We start from the raw sequence: 27,106 nt of genomic DNA on the forward strand, positions 1-27,106 counted from the left end.
GCTGGACAAAGCCTGCCTTCCTGGGAAGACAGCGGGTCCAGCTTCCCTCACCAGGAGCCAGTGCGTCAGATAGAAGCAGCCTAACTGGTTGCTGAGTTGTGGAAAACAATCAAACTGAAGGCGAAAAAAACACTTCTTTAAAAAACCAGGTTAGGTATGAATGTGCAGGGCGTGGGCTTCGTATAATTAGCGCTCTGCTGGCTGCAGGGCTGCCCGCCTCTCCTCTCCTGGTCCCTTTGGCCAGGACTGCTCCGCGCTCCTCCCTCCTCGCTCCTCCCTGCCCCACAGGTGTGTCTCTAGGCTCCGCAGCTGCGCCCCACTCTGCACCAGGACGCACGCCCGACAAGTCACCCACCCGAAGCCCCTGCACGTCTGACACCCACCAGCCCACTGTGACCCACCATGGAATCTCCAGACGCCTCCAGGAGCAACGGAGCCAGTCCAGAAGCCAGGGACGCCCGCAGCCCACCAGGCACCAACGGGGGCTTGGAGAACGGGGCCAAGCCTGAGGCCAAGGAGGCCAAGGCCACCAATGGGCATGGCGGGGAGGTGGCTGAGGGCAAGAATCTGGGCAGCGCCCTGAAGTCGGGGGAAGGGAAGGGCTCTCTGTTCTCCGGGAACGAGTGGCGGAGACCCATCATCCAGTTTGTGGAGTCTGTGGATGACAAGGGCTCCAACTACTTCAGCATGGACTCTGCGGAAGGAAAGAGGTCCCCCTACGCGGGGCTGCAGCTGGGGGCCGCCAAGAAGCCGCCAGTCACCTTTGCAGACAAGGGCGAGCTGCGCAAGTCCATCTTCTCGGAGCCCCGGAAGCCCACCGTGTCCATTATGGAACCGGGGGATGTGAGGCGCAACAGCTACCCCCGGACCGACAGTGGTGCCGGACTCCTGCGCGCCAAGGCGGCCTCTGAGGAGGTGCTGTGCGATTCCTGCATCGGCAATAAGCAGAAGGCCGTCAAGTCGTGCCTGGTGTGCCAGGCCTCCTTCTGCGAGCTGCACCTCAAGCCCCATCTGGAGAGCGCCGCCTTCCGCGACCACCAGCTGCTCGAGCCCATCCGAGACTTCGAGGCCCGCAAGTGCCCACTGCACGGCAAGACCATGGAGCTCTTCTGCCAGACGGACCAGACGTGCATCTGCTACCTGTGCATGTTCCAGGAGCACAAGAACCACAGCACCGTGACAGTGGAGGAGGCCAAGGCTGAGAAGGAGGTAGCTGGGGGGCCCCCTCCAGCCCTGACCTTCTTCCCAGGGCTAATTCCTGTTAGAACTTGCCCCTGGCTCCTTTTCATAACCCTCCTGTTCCCTTCACACCTCAGGCTGGGTACAGAAGGGGCCTCTCAGAGGCCTTAGGAGAAAGGGTCCTTTCCTAGGTGAGCACGTTGGAGCTCAGAAAAACTTGGGGGCTTGACCAAGGTCACCTTAGATCAGAGAATATGACTCCATGAGATAGCACTCAGTGCTGGGCTGGGACAGTCTTTTTTGGATTGTTTTAGGGAGAGGGACCTGTCCTACTTTAGCAAGCGTGGCCCAAAGGGAGCGAGTGGGTCATGGGTGAGGGTAGACGGGAGGAGAAGGAGCATTCTGGCCGTTGAAATTGCCCTTTCTGCTGTCTTCAGAGTCTCTATTTGCAGTCCTGAGGCTTTTTGGTGGCTCCCTGTATGCAGTTGCCTTGTGGATGCAGCTGTGCCTGTAGATGGACATTATCAGTGACGGCTGGGGTCTCTGTGCGGGGAATGGATTCATGTGTTTTATGTACACGTGTGAATGTTTATGTGCATATGTGGATGCTTGCCTTGATCTGAAGACATGCACCTTTGCGTGCCCTCTGTGTGCTTCTGCTGGTGCCCGCATGGGATTGAGCAGGGGCGTGTGGGGACTTGTGAGCAGTACACCTGGAGAGGTGTTTGGATTGAGGGCCCAGCTGTGTCTGGCGCCCCTTGCCCCACAGACGCTGGGTTCGCTCTCGCCCACAGCTCTGAAACTCCCTGATATGGGCGGTCTCCCCTGAGGCAAACCTTCCTTGCAGTGGGTAGAGGGGGCCTGATGTTCCTCAACAGCTCCTTAGTCTAGGTGTCATAGCACTCCTTCCTTGCCCAGCCCTCCTGCCCGGGAACTTGTTGGTACCTACCCCCTGCACTCCTTGCCACACCCTTGGGCAGAGAAGGAGTTAGATATGGAAACCCACTCCAAGAGCCTTCTCTGCAGCCCTGTTAGGTCCAGGCAGAAGGTGTTTCAGGTCTCCTCCTATGCCTCACCTGAAGCTCCTCCTCCAGGGACAGAGAAATGTGGCAGGGACATTGACCCCAACCCCAGGGAGCCTCCTTGGAACTGTGGGAGTCTTGTCATCCAGCATAATCAAGTCTCAGACTGAGTTTTGTTGTTATTGGGAGGTGTTGAGTCAATTCCTACTCAAAGTGACCCCATGAGACAGTGGGGCTGCCCCATGTGGTTTACTTGGCTGAAATCACTACTGCCAGGTTTTTCTCCCATGGAACTTCTGGGTAGGTTTGAACCACCAGCCTTTCCAGTTATCTACCAATGCTTAACCTATGCACCACTAGTGCTGCTTGGAAATTTTAATTCCAGTCTTGGTTTTGGCCTCTAGTTAACTGTGATACTATAACTAAGTTCTTCTGTTCTCTTAGCTTGCTCTATTCCTATGGAAGAAAAAAAAAGCCAAACAAAACAACCAGAGATTGGGCTAGATAAGGTGGTTTTCCCCAAACCCTGTGGACTCTGAGAGTCTTAGGAATGTTTTTGAAACTCAAGGAGTAAGGAGAAGAGTGCGAGAGGTGCTAAGAAGGATCTACCAAACAGAATATGATTTTGTTTACCTCGTTTTTAATTAAAAAAACCCACTGGGGTGAGCCCAATATTTTATCTGAGATAGATTTATCATCCCTTCAGAACAACTCTGGAGCTGCTGGAGGAGCTGTGGGGCTGGTGGGGCAGAGGGCCTCAAGCAGCTCTCTCTGGAGTTGCCCAGAGTTTATTCTGGTCTGGGACCACCATAGGCAACAAAGATGTAGTGCTTGTGGGGTGTCTAAATGTAGGTCAGCCGGCAGCACTGAGCTGCACAAGCAAAACTGGGAGCCTACGCCCAGTTATGCAGAAGCAACTGTATCAAAACATCAGATAGGAATATAAGCAGCATCGTCTGTCTCCTCCTTTACCTTTCAGGATGGGATTCCAAAGGGAGGGACCAATCCATCCAAGAGTCTAGGATTTGAGGAAAAAGCCTCTTAAGACTTCTTTCCGTGTTTGAGAGCCTAAAGAAGGGTGCTGAGGGGCTGGGACTCGGGGTATGTTTGCCTCAGCAGAAGTTTCAGGGGACAAAAAATACCCTGGTCCCTGGGAAGGTTCTTCATGGTAGAGACTTCAGGCCTTGTGTGTGCGTGTGTGTGTGTACGCACCCAAATACCCATGCTTGTGGTTGTAGGGAGGCAGGTAAGAGGGATGTAGAGACACAAGGAAGTTGAGATGGAGCTGAGCAATTGGTCCAGGCCTGGCATTGCTGGAATGTCAGACATAGGGGGCCTTGGCACAGGGCAAGGTTAGTGGGTTGATGAACCAAACAGAATGAGCTTGTCAGTCCTGCCATCTTTGGCGGTATCTCCTCCAGACCCAAACATCAGCCCACGCACGGCTTTTTGTAAGGAGCTCTCTTCAGAACCTGTTCTGTGACCTGCTAGTGAAGGCCCAGGTGAAGTAAAAGTTGACCTATCCTGGTTAGTTGCAGGATGCAGCTGATGCCCAGGGCTGTTGTACTCGCCTCTGGGCTGTTGGACCACAGGGCACGGTCAAATGGACATCTCAGGTCACAGTGTTTCCAATCCCACCCTAATCTCCCAAGAGGTCCTGTAGATATAATTTAGTCCACCCCTCTGTTTCCCTGGTTAGAAGAGGTTGATGAGATTGAGATTTATATAGTCATCCCTTTCTCTGTCACATCATCCTTCTGTCTGTCCCAAATCCCTCCTGCTCCAGCAGGCCAGCGTGTTAGGACTTCTCTCAGGTGGCCTGCTTGGTTTGTGCACCCACCTACTGGCAGCCCTGGCCTGGCCCCCGTCCCTCCTGGGCTCTAGGTTGGCAGACTGGCAGGTATGTGATGAGCGACACCAGCCATGAGCCTTGCTGGGAGAGAGCTCTCAGCTCTGCAGAGTATCTCGTCCACTCTTGGTTACCCTTCGTTACCCTCTGGCTCAGCTCCTTTCTCTCTCCCTGCCTGGGGACTATGCTTCTCACCTTGTTGCCTGGCTGTCCCGCAGAGGTGGAACCACTGGCTACAAGTCCTGGGCAGCCTCTGGTCTTGAGTGTTCTAAGCTGTACTGGTCTGGGCAGGATTGCTCTTTGTGGGTAGATTGTCAGAATGGAATTCAGGAGAAGGAGCCAGGCTCTAGGGCCTATGGGCATGTGAAGGGGGCTGGGACACATGCCCCAGAGCTTATGGACAACAGTGATAGGGTAAGAAAGGAGGTGGAGATGCAGTGAATTATGGCAGGGATAGGGGTGTGCATTCACAACAACAAAAAAATCAGACTCATTTTGGGAATTTACAGTCAGGAAACAGGGGAGAAAAGGTCAGGAGACAGAGTGAGCACATAAGATGCCTGGTGAGGGGCTTGCATGTTGTCCCACTTACTGCTCACAACAGTGCTGTGGGGTGAGTGTTATTGCACCCCTTGTATAGATGAAGAAACAGGCTCAATGATGCCAAGTAGCTTACCTAAGGCTGCAGAAGTAGGGAGTAGCAGAGCTGGGATTCACATCGAGCCTGTCGTTCTGGCCAAAGCCCAGGTTGTTTGTTTTCCACCATTTTAAACCTATTTGGGGGAGGGGGTGTTGGACTGGAAGGTCTCCTTGAAGCCATCAAGTCCAGTGGTCCCCAAACATTAATCCTCAAGCCAGAAATGAGCTGGCTACATTGGAACCACCTAGTGAATTGTTAAAACAAGAAGGTCAGAGCCAGCCCAAGATTGGGATTTTTATGTCTCGTTAGGGGTTTCTGAGGAGTAACTAGCTTGAAAATCAGAAATCTAGCCCCGTCTCATCATGAGGAGACCAAGCTCCATGGAGAGTCCTACTGGTTTAGGGGCCACCCCTACTTGTCCCCTCCTGGACTGACTCCAATCTGACTAACTGATGCCGGGCTGATTGACATCTGGGTGGAAACGATGAAATCTATCCAGCCTTTCAGATTCTTATCCAGAATAATTATCATTTGTCTGAGAGTACAAATTTGGCAATTAACTGGCTCATTTGGCAAATGTCACAGTCAACAGCCCATGTGGGTAATTCAGGCTTGGGGAAGATCATAGCCCCATCTCCCTGTCTCTGGAGGCCAGGCCTGCACACACATCCAGGTGACCACTCAGGGGGGTGTGTGTGTCTATCTGATGAAGATCCCAGTCAGGCTGAGGCAGCACTAACTGCTGAGCTGCCCCTCTGTCCTCAGGGAATCTTTCTCTCTGGAGGCTGGGTGGCCCATGCTGGGCCTGTCTCAGGCATCAGAATGGAAGACTGGAACAAAGGGAACATTTAGGGACAGGCCTGGGCAGGGAGAAGGGAATGCCATGGGAGGAGGAGGAAGTCACAGGGAGACCGATGTGGGCAGAAGTGCTGTGGGAACTTGATACCCCACTCCTATTCCAGGGGTTTCAATCAGATTCCAAAAGTGAGAGAGAAAACTAATTAGAAAACCCAGCCTTAGGATCTATGAGGAAAGGTGTGGAGGGTAATAGGGAAAGAGAAAGAATCATCCAGCTGAAGCATCTGTGAGGTGAGGGGCAGCCAGATAGGCTTAAGTTAACAGGATTAAAAAGAAAAAAAATGGGTTGTGGAACACAGAGACATAGCCTGGAGTTTAAGCCACCACAGGCTACGATCTAATTCTAGTTATTAGATGTTGGCCTTTATGGATTTCTAGCTGTGAGAACTCAGGCATGGGGTGTAATCTTTCAAGGCCTCATTCTCCACATCTGTCAAATGGGAACAATGCTACTTACCTTTACCAGGAGTCTTAGGAGAGTAAAGGAGACCATGCCTGACATACAGTAGATGCTCAATAATAAAAAAGGAAAGCTTCTCCTTCTCCTTACAGGAGAGCCCAGCACCTCTGGGACCTCTCATGCTGTTGTTTTCTGTATCCAGTCAGCTCTCTGCAGCCCTACCATGGAGCAGGGGAAAGTATCAAGAGCTGAACAGATGCGGGGTGCAACCCCAGAGGTCCTGCCCCAATCCTTCTTTCCAGACAGTAGTAGACTCATCCCAGAGGTGGGAGAAGACCGTTTGAACAGCACCTGGGCTTCCCATCTAAGATTCTGCTGTGTCCTGCAAGTCTAGTTTTGCAAGGCCCCCTCCCAGTCCCTGCTGACTTCCCTAGTGCCCTGGAGAAGGAAGGAGGGCTCCCCTCTCCTCCACCCTGCTGTCCTTCTCCGCCCACTGCTGCAGACAGCCTGTCTCCACTGCTGACCCTGCCCTCACACATTTCCAGATCAACCACCTCTCCCTCCCCCCCTCACCCAGGTCCCTGGCTGACACCTCTGCTCTTTCTCACTCTGGTGTGGCTCCCCAGCTCTCTCTCCTCCCTGCCTGTTCTACGCCCAGGTTCCTCATTGTTCTAAAACCCTGTTAGGTTTTCTATCTCTTAATATCTTTCTTAGTACCCTTAATTCTCTTCCTTAATACCCTCTGTCACTCTTTCTGCCAACAAATCTGGGTTTACCTGAGTAAACCTCTCCTCACCTGTAGGCCCCGCCCAGACTCATCACAACATACCCTTGGACATCCGTTTATCTGACTCTCAGCTTCTCTGGTCAAGCTCCTCTCACCCCAACTCTGTTTAATCTCTATTCTCCAGTGATTTATGGTCTAAGTTTCCATTTAACCCTTTTGTCTCTGTGTTTTCTCTTTGTTCTACAACTTCTAGCTCTCCAAATGGTGTATTTAGTGCACACAGGCCCTGATGCCACGACCACACTGTCCTCATCACTTCCCCTGGTCACATCTGCTCTCTCCCCTCACTTATCTGTGACATGGTCTCTGCTTACTACCCTCCCTGTGACCGAGTACAATGTGGGAGGAAACATCCAGCATGGCCACCAGTCCATGGAGGTGTCCACAGACAATGGTGACAGCGTCCAGTGTCTGTCAGCACCTCTCCCCTCCCAGTGTCAGGTGCATTCTAGGACCTGGGCTTCCATATCTCAGTTTATCTCCTCAATGCTCTGGTAGACAGGGCCAGGTCTCCACGTAGCAGATGGAGATCCTGAGGTAGAGAAGGCAGCCACTCAGGGACAGTCATGTGACTTTTAGGTGGTGATAGTCTTGTGTGGGGTTGGAAGCTTCTTCCTGGAAGCCTTGTTGCTTGTTTTGTGGAAGTGCTGGGCTTTCCCCACGTGTGAGTAAGGCTCTTCCTGACTTGGGCCTGGGCCTGGGTGGGAGTGAAGGTGGACAGGAGAGTGTGAGGGGATGCGCTGTTGTTCAGAGGTGGTGAGGTGAGCATGAGGAACAGCAGTGCCAGTTCCTCCAGCCCTAGCTGGTGTTAGGAAGTCTCGGCTGGAGTGGATGTGACATTTTACCTCTTCCTTCATCCTCAGGCTCAGCCCAGTTCTGCAAGGCTGGGATGCATTGTTTAGCCTCTTCTCTTAATCTCTTTCTCACATCTGGGATCCTGCTAGCAGGCAAAGTCTTCCTCAGCTTCCTGGACCTTTGTCTTTTGGGCTCTCGGGCTCTGTGATCTCTGTGAGTCTCTTACCATCTACAGTGGGGACTTTTTTTCCTCCCTCATGGTGACAGCTGACTTCTCTCCTGCCTTTTCCAGAGACCAGGCCAAATCTCCATTCCCAGCTCTGTTTATTCCTGTCCTTGATAACCATCGCTCATCTGGGATGATCACATTTTCTGTGTCATGGAATTTCCAGTCCATTGTTGGCCAGACAGATGCCTGGAGAGCCTGGGAGTGTAGGCAGAGGAAGAGGGATGTGACATCAGAGGCTCCGTCTGGAAAGCTCAGGGGCTCCCGCCCTCTGCCTTCCTTACCTTTTTCCACCAGCTCCCCAGTTCTCTTGACACCATTGCCAAGACAGCCAGAGAAGCTCGTGAAGCACCAGACCCCTGCCTTGGTCATCTACAACATACACATCATATCCATCAGGGCCCCCTGGACTTTGGTTCTCAAAGGTGCTGTGACTGCTTATTGATGGAGCTCACATTCCTAGTGGCTTGTGGGTTCTCATCTTCACAGTAATGTGGGTTCCTCAAGGAGGCAGCTGCGGAAAGGGTGGGGTTCTGCTTTCAAAATGCAAAAACACTTGAGGAGACTATGAGCCAAGACCTCCCTGCATGCTCTGGTCTTCATGGCAATCACATGGAAGTGTTTTCCACTCTGGAAGATGCTTTGAGTGCCCAAAGGGGAGCCCAGAAGGATGAAGGAGGTTCCTCTTGCTTAGCTGAATCTGACTGGGCCTTAGCTCTATGTCCACCCACCGCCCCTTTTCTCCTCTGTTGTGCTGCTTTTCAAAGAAGAGTATTTCCCCAAATGGAAGTAAACTATCCACATTAGAGCTTAAGCACACTGATAGGTCCTCTTCCACAATCCCTAAGCCCCAACAGCACCCATCCTCTTCTGAGAGGAGATCCTTGGAACCTCTCTTCTGCCCTCCGCAGCCTAACTCTAGCTTCTCTCCTCTCCCACAGCTCCTGAAGTAAAAAGCCCTAGCTCGTCAAAACGGCAAAATACATTCACTTTCTCATAAACAGGTTTATAGCTGTGCCTGCCCAGACAGAGCCCAGGCCAGTGGCAACCGCAGCTCCTGCCTGCTCCACGGGCCCCACGTCATGCTTCAGAAACGTTGCTTACAGTTATTGTCATGAGGCACTCCCTGGGCTGGGCTGGGCCGGGCCGAGCTAGGTCCTCTCCATCCTCTTAGATTGAAAGAAGCAGGAGCTTTGTTTGTTTTCTTGAGTGGCCCTAAGTCTATCTAGAGAAGCAAGAGTTCTATAAATAAGCTTCCTACCTGCTCATGCTGGGTGGAGGTAGGCAGAGGTTTAGCCTTTACAGACATGACTTGGTGTCTTTCCGAGAGGCCTGTGGGTCTGGAGAGATGGTGTTTTGGTTCTGGTTGCTGTATCTATGGTGGCTGGCACAGTGCCTGGCACGTCCCAGTCCTCATGAACATTTATTGACTGAAGGAGTGAATGTGTGAGTGATGAGCCCTGCCCCAGAGTTTGCTCCCTGGGTGGGCCATCTCGGACTCTCTGCATCTTTCTCACTTCCTGCTCTCTCACTCTCCTGCCACCACCTGACCTTTCCCTGCAGACGGAGTTATCACTGCAGAAGGAGCAGCTGCAGCTCAAGATCATTGAGATTGAGGATGAAGCGGAGAAGTGGCAGAAGGAGAAGGACCGCATCAAGGTGAGTGTCCTCCAGACCCCGCCTCACTGCATCCTCCCTTCCCCAGGCCTGCCCAGGCTTCAGAGGATCTGGGTGCTGGCTCCCATTGGTGTTCTCAGGCCTGTGTTTATGCCCCCTTACTTTTCTGGGCTCCCCAGTTCCTTGTAATTCCCACCAAGTCCCCTTCTAAGTCTGGGCCAAGTACTCGAGTGAGCTCTTTCTTACCACCCTCTGCTCATTTTACATCATTCTGGCAAATAAGAACCCCAGATTGCTATGTTCTCCAGTGTGGCTTCCAGTGCCCATCAGTGTCTCCTCTGCTTAAACACACACCTCCTCCTGCCCTCAAATACTTGCTGTTTCTTCCCTGCTTGTGCCAATGTGGTTGGATGTATGTTGGGTATGGTCTGAGTAATTGCAAACCACAAGCTGAAGTCACCCACTCTTGACTGTGGAGCATAAACTCCTAGCTGATTCTCTTCCTAAATGACGTTTGAGATTTCAGTGCACATGTCCCGACTCATTGGAGTCCCAGAGTGATGTAAATAATTAACACACTTAGCTGATAACTGTAGGTGTGGGGGTTAGAATCTACCCAGAGGCACCTTGGAAGAACGGTCTGATGATCTAGCTCTGGAAAGTCACAATAATTAAAACCCTGTGAGGCACAGTTACTCTGGACCACTTGGGGCTCTTAGACTTGGAGTTGACCTGATGATCACTGGTTTTAACTTTGACTTGTGGAAGATTTTTTGGGCCCACTGGGGGTAACCCAGAGGTTGAATTGATGGATCATGCCAATCTTCCAATGTAGATAAAGAAGAATAAACTGGAAAAAAAGGGGGTACTATCTTTATCAGTAGATGGCACCTCTCCATGATCCCTTTGAGTCAGAGGAAGGTTCTTGGCAAGCCACTCTGCCAGATTGGTTCAGGGGAGATGGCCTGACACTTTCTTGGGAGCCTAAACACATGCCTTACTAGGGAAGTTTTGTTCCTACTGACCTCTCCTTCCTCTCTTCCCTGATCCTGGATCTAGAGCTTCACCACCAATGAGAAGGCCATCCTGGAGCAGAACTTCCGGGACCTGGTGCGGGACCTGGAGAAGCAGAAAGAAGAAGTGAGGGCTGCCCTGGAGCAGCGGGAGCAGGATGCTGTGGATCAAGTGAAGGTGATCGTGGATGCCCTGGACGAAAGGGCAAAGATACTACACGAAGACAAGCAGACCCGAGAGCAGCTGCACAGCATCAGTGACTCGGTGCTGTTTCTCCAGGTACCAGGCAGCTTCATTGCCAGTCAGACCCTCAGTCTTCCCATCCACTTCCCAATGCCCTCACCCATCCACCCACTTATCCACCCAAGCCTATTCCATCATCCAGCCCACTGGTTCTTAAATTCCATCTATCTGCTTTCCTACGCCAACTATTCCACTACATAGTCTAAGAGTCCATTTCTCCTCCAAAGTTCTTGAATGTGCCATAAATTGTCAAAAGAAACAAACAAATCTGCCTTGGAGGAAGGGCAACCAGGGTGCTCCTCAGATCAAGGACGGTGAAACTGCACCTCCCGTACTTTGGGCATGCTGTCCCTGGGAAAAGACATAATGCTGGAAAAGGTGGAGGGTCATTGAATGAGAAGATGACCTCCAATGAGATGGATTGACATAGTGACTGCAACAGTGGGCATGGTAGAGACCATGATGATGGTTCAGGATAACACAAGGCTCTGATTGGTTATTCATATGGTCATTATGAGTCATATTCTACTCAACAACATCTAATAATAGTCTGAACATAACAGACTAATATAGCTTCTACTGACTTAGATTGATGTGTACCTACAGTAGTCTAGGTTTAGCAAGGAAAAGGTCCATGTTGGTGTTATGTACCATTGAGTTGTTATGTTAGTGATGCCTGCTTTGGATATGAATGGTAACTCGGGCAGATGAGTGGTGCACCTCTGTTATCCTTGGCCTGTTAGTTTACTCATTCATCCATCTTCATCCTACAGGCCTTAGGGCACCACTGTGTATGTTCAACATTCTATTAGGTGCTGTAGAGAATAGAGAAACACAAGACATGGTTTGTACCCCTAAGGAGCTACAATCCAGCTGGGAAGATAAGACACGTACAATTAGAGAACAATAAAGAAGAGTGTGTAATTAAATGATAAAATGTAATAGTTCCGGAGATAAGTGTTTATGGAAGCACAGAGAAGGGCCAGCAGGCTGGAATGATACAGAACAACTTTGTAGAGGAGGAATTTAAATTAGGTCTTGAAGGCCAGTCAGGATTTGAAAGAGGAATTCTCAGCACAAGATGCAAAGGCATCAAGGCAGGTTGTGTGTGGCAGCTAAATGTGGAAACACCACCATGACTCTCAGGCTTGGGAGTAGTTCTTGAGTGTTTCTACTAAGTCTTCCTAGCTGTGTCATTCTCCTTCAACCCCCAGTGTGGGAGGGTAGGAAACATGGAATCATATGAATACTTGTACCATCAGGGGTGTTAGCATCTAGTATGTTTTAGTCAAATCAAACCCTTTCACTTTCCAGAGAAAGCTAATCCTCAAGGGGGAAAGTATAGTTAATAACAGCACGAGAGCTAGAACCCAGACTCTTGCAGAGAGGGTGTATGCAGCTTCTCAAGGCTCAGGAAGTTAATGACTTCTTCCTTTCTCGGTAGGAATTTGGTGCACTGATGAGCAATTACTCCCTCCCTCCACCCCTGCCCACCTACCATGTTCTGCTGGAGGGGGAGGGCTTGGGGCAGTCACTGGGCAACTTCAAGGATGACCTATTGAACGTGTGCATGCGTCACGTTGAGAAGATGTGCAAAGCCGATCTGAGCCGCAACTTCATCGAGAGGAACCACATGGAAAACGGTAGGTCCCCTCTTGGGAGTGGGTCTTGAGGCAACAGGTTTTTTTCTCCCAGGTCCATTCCATCTGCCTGGTGGTGTTGTTGTTATGTGCTGTCGAGTCACCTGTGACCCATAGTGACCCTATGTACAGCAACTCTGAACCATGACCTGTCCTGAGCCAGTCTCACTAATTCTGACACACCAGCCCCAATTGCTCCAGTTACTGTATCAACCCATCTCATCTGGAGTCTTCCTCTCCTGTGCTGTCCGTCACCCTTCCATCTGACATCTACTCACACACTTAAGGCTGCATTGAACTAAGAATCAGGGCCTGTCAACCAATCTAGCACTGTATGGACACTATAGCTCTTAAGGGCCAAAGCCTTAAGGGTGGTTTTGGAAATTCAAATAGACATAACTCAAGACAATCTATGGCTAGAGGTGGGACTTAACAATCAATCACCATGGCCATGCTGAGCAGTGCTGGCCCAGAGCCTGGACTTGAAATGGTGGGATCCAGCACCTCTGTGACTCACGCATTCTCTTGCAATCAGCTTCTCTCCTGAGTCATGATGTCCCCTGGCAGGATTGATTGAATCATCTTACAGAGTCTTCTAACTTGAGTCACTACCCTGTTGAGTCCCTTTAACACCTGTCACAATCCAGTTTCTTTAGATCCTGAAGTCTGGGCACTTTCCCCAAGTCCCCACCTAGTAACCCTGGATCACCCCATGCTGACACAGTGGTGTGGCTCTCTGACAGCCTTGGGGATGTCATCTAGTTAATGACTTCTAGCCAGAAACAGTCCAAAAAGAAGAGACCTCTACATTGTCTGAATGGGGCCCATGACTTTTAGGGGAGCAGCGGGAAATGGTAGGAGCATCTCTTTGTCAAGGTGATGATGTCACGCCGTGCCCTGTGAAATGCAGCTCCCCTGCTCAAGCGCAACTAAGGGCAGACAAACCGTTTACTAGCAAGACGATTATTTGGCTTTCTATTGGCACTGCCTGCTGAAGGCCTCCCCATGACTATCACCATGATGGCGATGCTGACATTGATTGAACACCCCTCATGCCTGGTGTTACTCTGAGATTTTTCCTTTCATTATTGCATTTCCCTGACAACACTTCTGGAGTGTATTGCATTTCACAGATGAGAAGGTTGAGGCTCAGAGAAAGACCTTTTCAAAGGGTACACAGCTAAGGAGGTGATGCTGCTAGTTTAAGACTTTCCCCTTCAGCCTTCTGTGCCTTCTGATGTGAGAAGTAGCTGATGGTGGGCCTGGGGCTTGTGATTGTTGTCACCTCTGAGGTACACACCTGGCAGGGGAAACCCTCAGCCCAGATGTGGCCTGATTCGTGAGGATGACCTTAATGGGTGGGGAAGCCTTGCACGGTCAGTCCAGCTTCCTGGCCTTGCTTTGGCCCATTTCTGGGTCACAGCTATGCTGCCTCGGCCTCTGTGCAGGTGTGGCCCTGGAGGCCCGTACAAGGTGTGCAGCACAGAGATGATGAGAAGCAGGGAGTGCACTGCTGATGTCAGTGGCCCTGCACCTGTGCCCGGGGCCACAGGGAGGCTCCTGTCACCACTGCCTTGTTTTTGGGAGTGTGCTTGGCTGTGGGAGGCTGGGGATGGGTAGACGATGAGTCACACCTCTAAGAGACCATCCTCTCCTCCCTGTTGACGGTCCTCCCACCAGACCAGGGACAGCCTCCAAAGTCCAGGAGCTCAGAGGCATCAGACCCAATACTGGGCTCGAGTAAGGGGCATTTTGTTGTTCCTTTAGTGCTTACTGTGTGTCAGGCCCCCTGCCAGGCACAGGTGATAGGGAGTCTGAGCCACTCAGTCCTTCTTTTTCTCAGAAGAGGGAAGTGGAAGATGGGGAAGTAGAAAGAGAAAGGAATGGGGAGGAGGTTAGCCAGGGGGAGTTATCATCAAGCCATAGACTTGGGTTGTGGAGTCTGCTGGTGGGTACAGCTGATTTGGGCAGGGAGGAGTCTGTGATTCCTCCTTTCCATGGTCCCTTCCTGGGCTCACAGATCTGAACTTCTGCTGAGCAAGGCCTGGCTTAGCTGGCTGGAACCCTGGATCATAGAGGTCATAGCTGAGCCTGTGCTCTTCTACTTCAGGCTGCCAGCAGTGGCTGCAACTGAGCCAGAGCCGGAGACCAGGGTTCAAATCCTAGCTCTTTCATTATGAGCCATAAGACATTGGGCAAGTGGCTTCACTATTTTCCTGGGTCTCCATGTCCTCATCTGTCACATGGGGATTGTCACACCTACCCAAGACCTGGTGGACAGATGACTGAAGCAGTGGATGTTGGCAGTACCTGTGAACTGCAGAGTGCTTGCCATGTGTTTTAATTTCAAGGAGCCTGCTCACTGCAGATCCTCTCGCCCACCCCCAGCTGCAGTAGGTGCTGAGAGGAGCATTCTGTACGTGGGGCCAGGAAACTTTGGTTGTCCAGGGGACAGAGCAAGTCATGGGCTGACCCAGCTGAGCCCAGGGATGTTCCTTTGGGCCACATCCTTCCTGCTCCTCTCTCTGCTGACCCGACCCCTCTCCTTCCCAGGTGGTGACCATCGTTATATGAACAACTACACAAACAGCTATGGGACTGAGTGGAGCGCCCCGGACACCATGAAGAGATACTCCATGTACCTCACGCCCAAGGGTAAGAGCTGTGGCTTTCCTTGCCCAGGCTTGATACCCTCTTCCTTCTGAAGGGCTCTGGCATCCATGGAGCCTCTTTCATCCAGGCTCCTCCTTAGCCAGGTGACCCAGGGATGTCCTGTCAAACACCTGCTGTACTGGTGACAAGTCAGCTCCCCGGCTCCTCAGGGTCTCCACTCCCTGGGATGGGGCCCTCCTCCTACATCCTTTCCTCCACCCCACACATTGCTTTTCTTTCTATTGACTTCTGTCTGCCTGTAGCTTGAGTTGTGTTTGGTTGCCATTTAATTTTTTGTGGGTCTTGAGCCCCTGTGGGAAGCTTGTCTCCCCAAACCCACTGGTCTATTCACAGCAGGAAAGTGACAGATTTCCCCGCTGTGCTCCTGCTGTACCGAAGCCACAGCCTGTCCCCCCCCAGAACTCCCTCACACAGTCCCCGCCTTGCTGTGGTGTCCTGGAGGACCAGTGCCTGCCTGTTCTTGCCCAGTGGTAACCTGTCACATTCCTTGGCACCAGCCCACAAGCCACAACAATGCCCATACATAAGGGGTGCGCCTGCTGGCCAGCCCTTGGACACAGCAGGGATGGGGGAGCTGTGTGCACAGGTATGGGCTTGTGGAGTGGGGAGAGTGAGGAATTTGGGGGGAGAAAACAAAGGGAGGGTGCAAGGGGATTTGGAGAGATGAACTCAGCTGAGAGGAACTTCCTGTCACCCCACCCAATTTGAAAACAACACCTGGGCTTCTTGCTGAGGTCTGAGGCAGCAGCTGTGTGCCCCATCTCCACACTCTTGGCTCAGGCTGGGCCCCAGTCAGCCAGTCCTGCCCACTTCTGTGCTGGAGTTCTGTTCCTTTGAACCTGACTGAGAGGTGACCGGCATCAAGAAGACGCCCCTCCTTTGTCCCTCTCCTTTGAGACCTCCTGGCCTGGTTCTGACTCTCCCTTCTTTCAGCACACCCTCTAAGGTGGCACTGAGTTTTCTGATCAATTGGGGGAGTAAGGATGGTGGGGAGAGGGGAGACAGCTAAACAGATGTGGGGTGAAGAGTGGAATGCACAGCCAGATGTCACCTGAGAGTCTGTGGGCCCAGATGGCCTTCGGCTGGCCATCCTTCTCTGGCCTCAGTGGCCCATCTGAGAAGAGGGGAGGCTTAACTCAAATGCCTAGGAGCCCTTCGAGCTTTGTCAGGCTGGGTGAGTCAGTCTGTGACATTTGTAGGTGGAAGAAAACAGGTTCATCTGGTGTCCCTGCTCCAAGTGCTGTGGGTGCCGAGGAGAAGAGGAGGAGATCTGCCCTCAGGGAGCTCCCAGGCTCAGGGAGAGGCAAGGGAAGGCCTGAGGGGAGACGAGGGGACTAGGCCACTACCGGCCATTGGGTGCCCAAGTCTGGGAGTTCTGGGGTTGAACAACGAGGTTCCCTGAAAGAGAGGCCGAGTACTCAGAAGAAAGAACATGACCTGTGGATGACCCAGGGCTCCGGTAGAGGACCCAGGAGTGGGGTGGAAGCAGGCATGTGAGGAAGGACACAGAGCTGTGGTAGAAGAGGGCACGGAGGTAAAGAAACTTAAGGCCCAAAGGTGTGTAGGAGAAACTGGCTGGTGCTAGGACTAATGGGTGAGAACCATGTCTAAGGGCTAGCCAAGGAGGGAAGACTTGCTAGAAGGACCTAGAAGCTCCTTTCCTCATCTGTAATGTGGGATCTTGACACCTCTCTGCCTTAATTACAGGACTGCTGTCAGGGCCAGGGGGTCAGGGAGAGAAAGCCCTCTGCTGTGGGAGGCTCTGAGCCATGAAGTGAACAATAGCCACATCATGGCAGCTGTGTGTGCATGAGGGAGCTGCCCATCGGCCACCTCCAGACCGCACGCCATCACGTGGCCGGGCCTCATCCCCCTGTGGTCGCCACTGACCTTTCCTTGTCAGGAGCTCCCATTCCACATCTCCTGGGTTTCGTTTACATACAGGCTTTCCCAGATAGCTGTGAGCCCTCCCCACCAAGGATGGCTGCTATGGGGGGGAGGTGGCTGACTGTTCAGCCTTTTGATGACCACAAAGGCCTGAGGTAGCATAACCATATGTGGTAATTTACCTGGGCCCCCCTGGTTTATACCTTTGCTCTTGGTGTACCTATTAATGGCACTCTTCCACCCTAACAGGTGTCCTGATTTCCATGCAAACTTAGGTAATTGCCTTACCTTTGACTCACAAACTGAAGTGATCACCTTCCCCTTTCCATAGTGGAAGCCAGGTCCTGTGACAGGCAGCTGGGGAGCTGTTTGGGACGAAGCATCCTGCATATCACCACTGAGTCTCTGAGCTGAGACAGATCCCCTTTCTGCAATGACAGACCCCTCTTGTCACCTCACAGGTGGAGCCCGGACATCATACCAGCCGTCGTCCCCCAACCGTCTCTCCAAGGAGACCAATCTGAAGAACTTCAACAATCTCTATGGCACCAAAGGTAAGAAGAGGCTCAACTCAAGAGTGAACAGAGCCCCCTGATGGACGATGCAGCAGAGGGCAGCGCGGGGATGGGTGGCCAGGTCTGGGCCAGGCAGCAAGGAGGAGGTGACCCAACGTGAAATGAATGTGGGAAGCTGAGGTGCTGGAGTGGGATTGGAGGCCCAGAGCTGGGTGGCAAAATTCATCCTGAGCTTAAAGCAGGATATATGGTGCCTGTGAGGCATCATTAGGCTGGAGGAAAAGAGACCCTGGTAAATTCCTGAGTCCACGTGATCTTCTCCCCCTAAAGCATGAGCCAGGGATGGACGCATCCTGTTTGAATGAATAGGCCATAGAGATGTTAACTTTGGCAAAGTTATGCAATTATTTTACTAACATCTCACCTACATGGGGAAAGTTGTGATGGTTATGAGGTTGGATGTGGGCACATACCCCAGCGAGTCTCCAGGTGCCAAGAGCATCTTAACTGATTTAAAAAGTCATGCAAACCCCAAATATAATCCACTCTGGGGTTGGGGGTGGGATTGGGGGAGGTGCAGGGGGGATTGTGTACCAATGAGGGAGTTTTTCTTTTGCTTTTCAAGGAGAGAAGCAAACGGGATAGGGGGTGAGTTGGGGTGGGTGGGGAGAAGGGTGCAACAATGAATGAATGGAATTCCAAAATCTCTGTAGATGTTCATTGAAATGAAAAATAAATAAATTAAAATATTATTAAAAAAAAAGTCATGCAGGGATTAAAGCCAATCATTTGAGGTGCATATGGACAGGAGGACATGATATACAATGGGCCACCAGGTGGTGTGATCACACTAGGACATGGGTGAGTCACATGGCCTGGAAGTGAGTTGGAGGTGAGGAAGGGAGCTCTTCAGGGACAGCTGCCCACACCTTTTGCCCAGTGCACTGGGGGAACCTCTGGATCTGAAGACAGGACCATGCACTTGGTGACCCCAGGTTCTGCAGTCCCCTGGGTGCGCACCCTGGGCAGGAAGTGAGAACACTGTGCAGCCTGGTGACCACAGACTTCACAGCTCCCACTGCACAGAGACCTGGGAAGGTCAGCATGGGTGAGCGGACAGTGGGAGGCCTCTACAGTGAGGGTACAGCTCACAGAGAGCAGAGGGACAGGACTGCCCAGTGAGCAGGGCAGTGCCCAAGCATCTGTGTCCAGACTGTTGGTCAGCTGTCACAACTGCTGCCCTCTTATCCACATACCCAGTGGACTTGAGCCCCACCAGGGCAGGAACCACCAGTCCTGTTCCATACCCCGTGCCCAGAGTGGAACAGCAGGGAACATATAGGAAGCACTCATAGCTCCAAAATGTTGACGAGCAATGATGTCACTTTGAAAACTAAGATGTACCTGATGCAGGCCACAGTCTTCTCAATAACTTACTGTGCATCAGAGAGCTGGACAGTGAGTAAAGATGACAGGAAAAGAATTGATGCCTTTGAATTATAGTGCTGGAGAATGGTGCTGAGTAGCCTATGTACTACCAAAAGAACAGACAGATATGTCTTGGCAAAAGTGCAGCCAGAGTACTTCTTGGAGACAAAGATGGCAAAACTTCATCTCTCATCCTTTAAGAATGTAGCTAGGCTGTTTCTTCGAATAGGACATCATGCTTGGAAAGATGGAGGGTCAGTGAAGGAGAGGAAGACGCCTTGCAAAATGGATTGACACGGTGACTTCGGCAATGGGCTCTAGTGTGTTAGAGATGATGAGGGTGGCACAGGATAGGGCAGGGTTCAGGTCATCTGTTCATAGGGTCACTGTGAGTCAGACTCTACTTGATTGCACCTAACACCACCACCACCACCACCACCATCACCATCACCACTACCACTACTGAAAGTAAGAAAGGGCAAATACATAGACAAATGAAAGGGAAGGAGTAAGCCCTCAGACCCTTGGGTGGACGTACGTACTCTTGAGGGTCTTCCTGAGACCTTTGTAGGAGGGATCCGTGAAGGCACCGGACAACCCAAGCCTCCACTGACCACAGGGGACCACCAGGGTTGGGGCACTGCTGTGATGTGAGGCCTGCGATACTGTGGGCAGCCCCCAGCCTGCCAGGAGGAGGGGGACTTAATGGATGTCCTTGTGTATCCATTATGTGTGGGGGTGTCGAAGCCCCTTTCCAGTGTGCTCTCAGTGTCCCTATAGTCGGCCATGTCCTCCTACACTCTCCTTTCTCCCCTAGCCTATGGGACCCATTCTACAAGTGGACATTTGTCAGCCTATTAGACTTGGCAAACAGATGCCAGGAGCTATATCCGCTGCCTCTGTCCCCAGTGCTTAGGGCGTGCTTATGTTGTTTGTTCATTTGTTCATTCATTCATCCGTCAACTATACAATGAGCACCTCTGAGCAGCCAGGCTCAGTGCCAGGAACCGACTGTGATGCCGGGCGAGACAGGCACATTTCCTGCCTCACGGAGTCACAGCCCAGGGGAGACAGCCTGCAACCCCGACCCAGAGGGAAGAGGGCAAAGGCCATGCCAAGGGAAGGACAGGGCAGTGCAGGCCATCTGACTGAGGCACACACAGACTAGGGGAGGTGTCCCCTGAGAAAATTTTCTAAGGGTGGGAGGAGGTAGACTACCTGAGACTAAGGGCCCTGGTTGTGCAGAAGCTGGACAGGGGACCCCGGTGTATCAGGGCACTGAGAGCTCGACCTGGACGTGCTTGTCCAGTGACATGGTGGAAGGGCCGGGGTGTGAGGGGAACGTCAAGTGGCGATGATGCTGTGGATGACACGGACCAGCAGGTCATCAAAGGCCTGTGATTCATGCTAAGAACTTTGTACCTCCTTCTGAGGACTGTGCAACTGTAGGTAGGACGGGGACATGAGGAGACATTCTATTTCATGACAAAATACATAGACTGTGATTGTGGAAAGGCACCTTGGATGGTAGGAAGGATTGAAGGGAGGCATGTGGGGGATGAAGGCCCACTCAGGGACTTGAGAGTCACGCAGTGACCCCTGCCTCTGTGCCAGGCAGCCCTAGTCTGACCCCTTCCTCTTCCCACCAGGTAACTACACCTCCCGGGTCTGGGAGTACTCCTCCACCATCCAGAACTCGGACGACATGCCCACGATCCAGGGCAGCTCCTCCTTCTCCCTGAAAGGTGAGACCCCCCTCCCCAGCCACTCGCCTGGTCCCAGCTCTGCTTTCTTCCCCCAGTGGAAGGTCCCCTGCCATGGTGCTGCTCCCTCAGCCGCCATGTTTCTCCCTGCACAGGAGCGAGGCGGGGCCAGGAGGCTGAGCCTGGTGTGGCTGGGATGGACCTTGGGAAGTCAGTCACACGTTGGTGCTCATGGTCTTTACTGTGAAAGGAGGGCTGGGTGGGCGGCTTAGGCCATACAAGGCTTCTCCTGGCTTGTTCACTACACGCTGCTTTCTAGAGATGCTCTAGAATGAAAGAACACTGGTCTATGTGGCGAGGAAACAGCACCCTCACCTCTCAGCCCTGGAGACCTTCAGGATGCTCTGTCAGGTTTACATGCTGGATCTTCTGCTCCAGAAAGTCTAACTATGTCCAGTGAATCCCAATAATGACCAATGAACACCCCCCCCCCTTGTTATGTAAAAACACCCACCAATGTCCCCCAGAGCTGGAGTCCTTGAGTCCTCTGAGAAAGGCTGGCTGCCAGGGCCTCTGAGGCCTCCAGAACCTGATTCTTCTTTCCTTCTACCCTGGCCCCTGCCCACCTTGCCCTCCTCAACCCCCAGCTTGTTGACAACGCCCTTTGGGTAATGCTCCTGTCCACTGGGATCATGCTGAGTGAGTGGCCAGACTTGAATCAGACCCTACAGAGTAGGTGTGGTGTTCTGGGAAGAACCCCATCTCTCCTGGTCCCAGGACGTTCAGTCTGGAAGGATTCGCAGCTGGTAGTGGGTGGGCAGGGGAGAAAATGGTGTAATGGAGAGGCCTGTTCAGGGAGACACACCCGGGTCATCTCCTCAGCTGCTCTGGTTAGGGTTCCAGAAAATATCCTGAGCTGAGAATTTCTGATCTTATCAGTAAGGATAGGGGAGCACTGGTGTCCTAGTGACAAGAAGCTGTGTTGCGATTCTGAAGGCACGCGGTTCTAATCCATCAGCTGCTCTGCAGGAGAAGGATGGGCAATCTCCTGCCATGCGATTAACTGCCTCTGAAAACCCTCTGGAGGGTCAGCTATGGGTTGGTGGCAATTCAATGGCACACAGTAACAACAACATCATCAGTAAGGGTGACCCTCAACAAGAGAGGCTGACACAATGTAAGAGGATCAAACGTGTTGGAGATTGTGAGGCTGGTGTAGGATGGCAAATTTCCAATCTATTTTTGTACACTATGAGTCGTAGTCCCTCCGATGGCATCTAACAACAATAACAACAACAACAACAACAACAATCAGATGAAGGAGGAGGACTGTGCCTAGAAGGTCCATCCCATAGAACCCCGGGTGTCCTATCCCTGAGGCAGCCTGGGGAGCTCTGGGACTTACCTTGACTTTGGACTTGCAGAAGATTCCTCCTTTCTCCTTGGTAGAGTCTGGACCAAAGGCCCGCCACTATATAAGGCCAGTGGCCACCTGACAAGGAATTCAGAGCTTTTATCCTTCCAAATGGGTCCCCACTAGCCTGTGTAGACAACATTTCACTGTCCATGGCCTTGGCCTTCTCCATGCACTTCCTCTAGGGGTAGTAGTGTAGGGACCCTGTAATCACATTTGTTAGTGGCTCTGGGAGAGGGGATTCTGGGCAGGGTGCCCTGTGTGCAGGGAGTGTCCCCCAGCAGGGACTGATGCACTCATGAGTTCCAGGCAGCCCTGGGCGAAGACCCTGCCCTGTCCTCTCCTTCACAGCCCCATGGGGGCCAGGCCAGGGTGCTAATGCCTCTCTCTCTCCCAGCAGGCACTGGGAAAGCCCCTTATCAGTTCACCACCCTGAGACAGGCCACATCAGAGTTTTCCAAACCATTGGACAGCAGTGGTCTGTTTAAAAACAATCCTGGTACCTGCCTGTTTTCCATTCTACCCTCTTCCCTCCCACAGTGGGGCAGGCTGGATGTGCTGTGGGAGCTCCCTACCACTTCTAGGGTGTCCGGGTCCCCTCTCCCTAGAACTCCCTGGCAGAGGGGTGCATGTTCTCATCCACCACCCCTTCCCCCTCCTATATCCTGGACCGTGCCCCTCCCCCAGCCTTGTCCTCACCTGGTATGGGGCTTTCTTTCAGAGAACTGAGAGGTGAGGTCTGTATCCCCCTCTCACCCCATCTCCTCAGGATCCATGGAACATTTTTTCCAAGCTGGCTGCTGCACCCCAAATGGTGGCAGAGACTGGGTGATCTGTGATCTGCTCTGTCTTCCTCTGCCCTCTTGCTAAGTGCCAGCCCAGGGGGTAGGCTGGCTCAGCTGATACTGGCAGGCTCCAGGGGCTCTGGTGACAGGGCTTCCCTCCAGGGTGGCCTTGACCTTGAAGGCAGTGGTCCCTCTCCTGAGCCACCCAGTCTGCCCTAGTCAGGAACCAGTCACACCTGCCTCTGCTCTGTGTGTCCACGTGGCTGGAGACTGGTGTCAGTGCATTTCACTCTTACAATTCCAGGGGCAGAGTTCTGCCTTGCAGGCTGGAGCTCCTTTTGGGCTCTGGACACTGAGGGGAAGAGTGAGAAGGGGTGCACCTTCAGGATCGCACCAGGGTGCCCATGCGCCCCAGCCTCTGGGGTTTACTGTTCCCACTGAGGGCTGCAGTCACACTGGCAAATGACAGCCCCTTTCTAGGCCCCAGTGTCCTGCTGGTAGGAGAGGCAGCACACCTGAGCAGAGGAGCGTGAATAGGGGTTTGGAGTTGAAAGGGCAAAACCTGGTTCCAGTCTTTACTGCTCCTTGATGACTGTGCAACTCTGTTCTCCCATGCACAGAAGTCGGTGAGGGGAGAACAGGGGGACCGGTGCCCTAAGCACAGGACTCAGCACCAGTGGGCTCTGTGGGCAGGGAGGAATTGCGTGCCCAGCACAGGGCCTTAAAGGACAGCAAGTGTCCCTGGCTGGAGTCTCAACAGCTCGTGGCTCCCCTCGGTGCTGGTAGGGGAGCCATGGTAGCATCTTCCTGTAGGGGGTGTGGTGGAATCCCTGCAGATCCAGAGAGATCCTGACCTGGGTTTGAGCCCCACTCCCAGCTGCCTGGCCTCACTCTCCTGGCCTGCTCCCTCTTCTTCTGTCTCTTGGGTGCTTCTGCCCTCTGGCCAGCTCTCCAGGAGCTTGATGCCATCGCCTGGGCCTGGCTGCTGCACGCCCCTTCAGGGTGGCGGATTTGTTAATTGGCTGGACAAAGCTTAGTGGTCACGTGGAAGAAGGAGGCTGGCCAGGCCCTGAGACCCAGCCAACCTGCACCTCTTGTCTCCGCAGGCTACCCCTCCCTCATGCGGAGCCAGAGCCCCAAGGCCCAGCCTCAGACGTGGAAATCTGGCAAACAGACTCTGCTGGTGAGTGAGAGGCTGGGTAAGAGCCTCTGGGACACGGGCACATCCAGAAAGCAGGGCACAGACTGGCTTCATGAGGGACAGCCAGCCTCCACTTCCCACAGGGTGGTGGGTGTGGACTTCTCTGGGTGTTGGGGCTGGGCAAGGAGGCAATATGGCAGGAATAGCTGCACACAGCAACAAGTAGTAGTAGAGACCTAGGTAGGGCTAATAGTTAGGGATCTAGTAAGCTCACGCTGTTGGGGGCCTCAATTTTCTAATCTGTAACGTGAGCAGCCCTGGGATTTTATTTTGGCAAGGGATTGTTGAACCCCTTGGCTTATTTGAATGGTTGCTTGGTCCCTGGCAGCTCTGGGGTGGTAGTGTGCTCAGTCCAGGGACCAGAGTCTCCCCTTCCCTGGGACAACTCTCTCTAACTCTCAAACTAGAGATAGCACGGGGAGGGCAAGGGAGGTTGGGCAGTTAGGAGATAACAGCTGGGATCTGCTAATGACTGGAAGCCAGTGGTTTCACAGCATGGCAGCATCAAAGCACAGCATGGCAGGGCAGTCTGGACTTGGCGTTCTTAGGTTCCTGCTGGCTGGGGTATCTTGAGGGTCACGGTCACCACCACCAGCCAGCTGTGGGGTCTCAGATGCTTGGATTAGATGATCTTGAATATTGTGTGGATCACCAAAAGAACAGACTGATCTGCCTTCAAGAAAGCACAACCAAGTTGCTCCTTAGAGGTGAGGGCGGTGAAAGATGGCCTCACACACTTTGGGCATGTTGTCAGATCGTGAGGACAGAGCAGCCGAGGAGGGCAAGGTTGTCAGCTGTTGTCCAGAGGGTCACAATGAGCTGTAGTTGACTCAATGGCACCTAACAACAATCTTCTTTGTGCCTCCATGAGTAGGAATCACCTTGACATGTTTGGGAGTCCCTGGAAGTGCACACACTTGACTACTAACTAAAGGGTTTGTGGTTCGAGTCTCCTTAGAGGCACTTTGGAATACAGGCTTGGCAGATTCCTTCAGAAAGATCACAGCATTGAAAGTTTTAAGGAGCACAGTTTACTCTGACATACAAGAGCCAGAGCTGAGGCGCTGACCGCTGGTATGGCTTTGACTAATCCCTTTAGCTCTGACATGCCTGGCCCTTGTCAGAGACCCTAGTGACTGCCACTCCCAGACTGTGCCTCTATTTCCCTGAAGGACCAGGCAGCTGCCCTGGAATGGGGTGCAGCTGACTCCTGCTCCCCGCTGTTTGCACACAGAGGCCAGCGTGAGGAAGTGATTAGCTCTTGGCCACAAAGAGTGGCTGGGCTGGTTAATTGGAGAGAATCTTTAATTTGCTCGTGATGGGAGCTAAGTGATGGTGTGTGTAATTTGGAGTTAGGCCCAAGGGCATTGCAACAGCAGGGCTGCAAAATGCAGATATGGAGAGCAAAAAGGTTTCCATTCTTGGGCTTGATCATTCGCCTCCTATCAGGTACCTTCCACCTCCCCAGAGCCTGGGTGCCAGTTCATCATGCCTTTGAGGGGTGAGGTGTGGCAGAGCATGGCCACTCCGTGGCTGTTTGACTTTGTCTTTCACCCTTTCTGGGTCTCAGGTTCTCCATTCATTCCATTAAACCAAGCCCTGAGCTAAGAGCTCTCAGCCCCAACATTCTGCCGATGCTGGGTCCTCCTCTGGCACCAGGCTTAGGTGAAGAGCCGAGTGACTTCTTGGGTGGACAGGGACAAGGACAGAGCTGTGGGCACCCTGATGTGGATGGAAAGGGTGTCTTAGTGTGAGGTGGGGTGGGGTGGGGCAGGGGTCAGCCTCTTTGACCCAGTTCAGGGAGGGATCCACTTTCTGGGACCCCAGGAGGATGCTTTCCTGGGCCAGCCACGGCTTGGGCTTGCTCTTGCAGTTCCGCCTGGAGGGCCAATTTCTCGGGGTCCTGATGAAGTGATTGGGAGGCAGGGGAACGCTGATTTTGTGAAATCATGTGCGAGATGTAATACACAGAGATGGCTGGGGAGGTTGTCGCTGGCTCTGTCCTGGAGACGCTCAGTGAATACTGATCAGGCCAGATGAGTGAGGTGAGGGGCTGGCGGGAGGGGCCCAGAGTCCCTCTCTGTCAGAGAGAAAGAACTACAGAGAGCAGGTATAAACCTGGCGATGCCTCAAAGACTCAAGAAGTGATGAGATCTGGGGGAGTGTGTGGACTCAGGCTCTCAACCTCAGAGGCTCTTCTCCTTGTAGCTGAGTGACCTTGTCCAAGTTATTTAGCCTCTCTGTGCCTTGGTTTGCTCAACTATGAAATGGATGAGCTAATAGCAGCCTGCCTCGCTGGATAGCTGTAATAATCAAACGAGTCCTTATATACAAAATGCTTGGAGCAGAGCTGCGCTGTCCTGTTGACTGTATGAAGCCTCTAAAGGCAGTGGTGGTTCAGTGGTAGAATTCTTACCTTCCACGCAGGAGACCCAGGTTCTCCCGGCTGTGTGCCTCAGGAGATCTGTCGTTGGAGGCTTGCAGGTCATGGTGATGCTACAGTTTCAGTAGTGTCCTGGCTAAAACAGATCAGGAGTAAAGACCTGGTGATCTACTTCTGCAGATCAGTGAAGGAAAGTCCTACAGTCACACTGGTCCACACTGCAACCAATCCCAGGTCGAGCACCGGGCAGGACAGCATTCCACACCGTTACAGGAGGTGGGGTTGGGAGGGGTGCGGGTAGGACAGCATTTCACATCGTTGTTTGTGGAGTCTCCACGAGCAGAGGCCGACTCAACAGCCAGTAGCAACAATCACAGTAACAACATGGTGGTGCTGGGATGGTCTTACTGGGCCATAGAGAGGAAGTTGATGGGAGATTAGAATTTGAGCCCAGAATTCTGATCACGGTTGTGATTGTGTGCCATTAGGTCAGAATCGACCCATAGCTGACCCTCCAGTGGGTTTTTTAGAGGCAGTTAATCACATGGGAGGAAACTGCCTATTTTTCTCTCAGGGAGCAGCTGGTGAATTCAAACCATGTGCTTTTGGGATTGCAGTGCAGCTTCTTACCACTAGGCCATCAGGGACAAACTTAATCATAAGGTCCCTGGAACTGTTGGGTTCAGAACACTGCTGCCTCTCGGGAAGAAGATAGGGTAGGGTGGGTCTGGCCGGCGCGTGGCTGCTATCTGTCCTCCATAACTACTCTTGTTTCTTCCACAGTCTCACTACCGGCCATTCTATGTCAACAAAGGCAACGGGATGGGGTCCAACGAGGCCCCCTGAG

At 52.6% G+C, this 27,106-nt stretch overlaps 1 protein-coding gene across 1 annotated transcript; it reads left to right on the forward strand.

Moving 5' to 3' along the window:
- Nucleotides 1-402: 402 nt before the first annotated feature.
- TRIM29 (tripartite motif containing 29) lies at nucleotides 403-27,106 on the forward strand. Its single transcript, XM_006895616.1, has 9 exons — nucleotides 403-1,209; nucleotides 9,320-9,415; nucleotides 10,433-10,666; nucleotides 12,075-12,273; nucleotides 14,824-14,925; nucleotides 17,292-17,384; nucleotides 20,423-20,518; nucleotides 23,782-23,858; nucleotides 27,043-27,106. The coding sequence occupies exons 1-9, from the start codon at nucleotides 403-405 to the stop codon at nucleotides 27,103-27,105; spliced, it is 1,767 nt and encodes a 588-aa protein (XP_006895678.1). The 3' UTR covers nucleotide 27,106.

This window comes from Elephantulus edwardii, unplaced genomic scaffold, assembly GCF_000299155.1.
Source record: "Elephantulus edwardii isolate Elephantulus edwardi_28Jun2011 unplaced genomic scaffold, EleEdw1.0 scaffold00171, whole genome shotgun sequence".
NCBI lineage: Eukaryota > Metazoa > Chordata > Mammalia > Macroscelidea > Macroscelididae > Elephantulus > Elephantulus edwardii.

Coding starts and splice junctions, on each gene's coding strand:
- TRIM29 (XM_006895616.1), top strand. CDS start 403: ATGGAATCTCCAGACGCCTCCAGGAGCAACGGAGCCAGTCCAGAAGCC. Junction 9,416..10,432: donor AGGAGAAGGACCGCATCAAG/GTGAGTGTCCTC, acceptor TCCTGGATCTAG/AGCTTCACCACCAATGAGAA. Junction 23,859..27,042: donor CTGGCAAACAGACTCTGCTG/GTGAGTGAGAGG, acceptor TTTCTTCCACAG/TCTCACTACCGGCCATTCTA.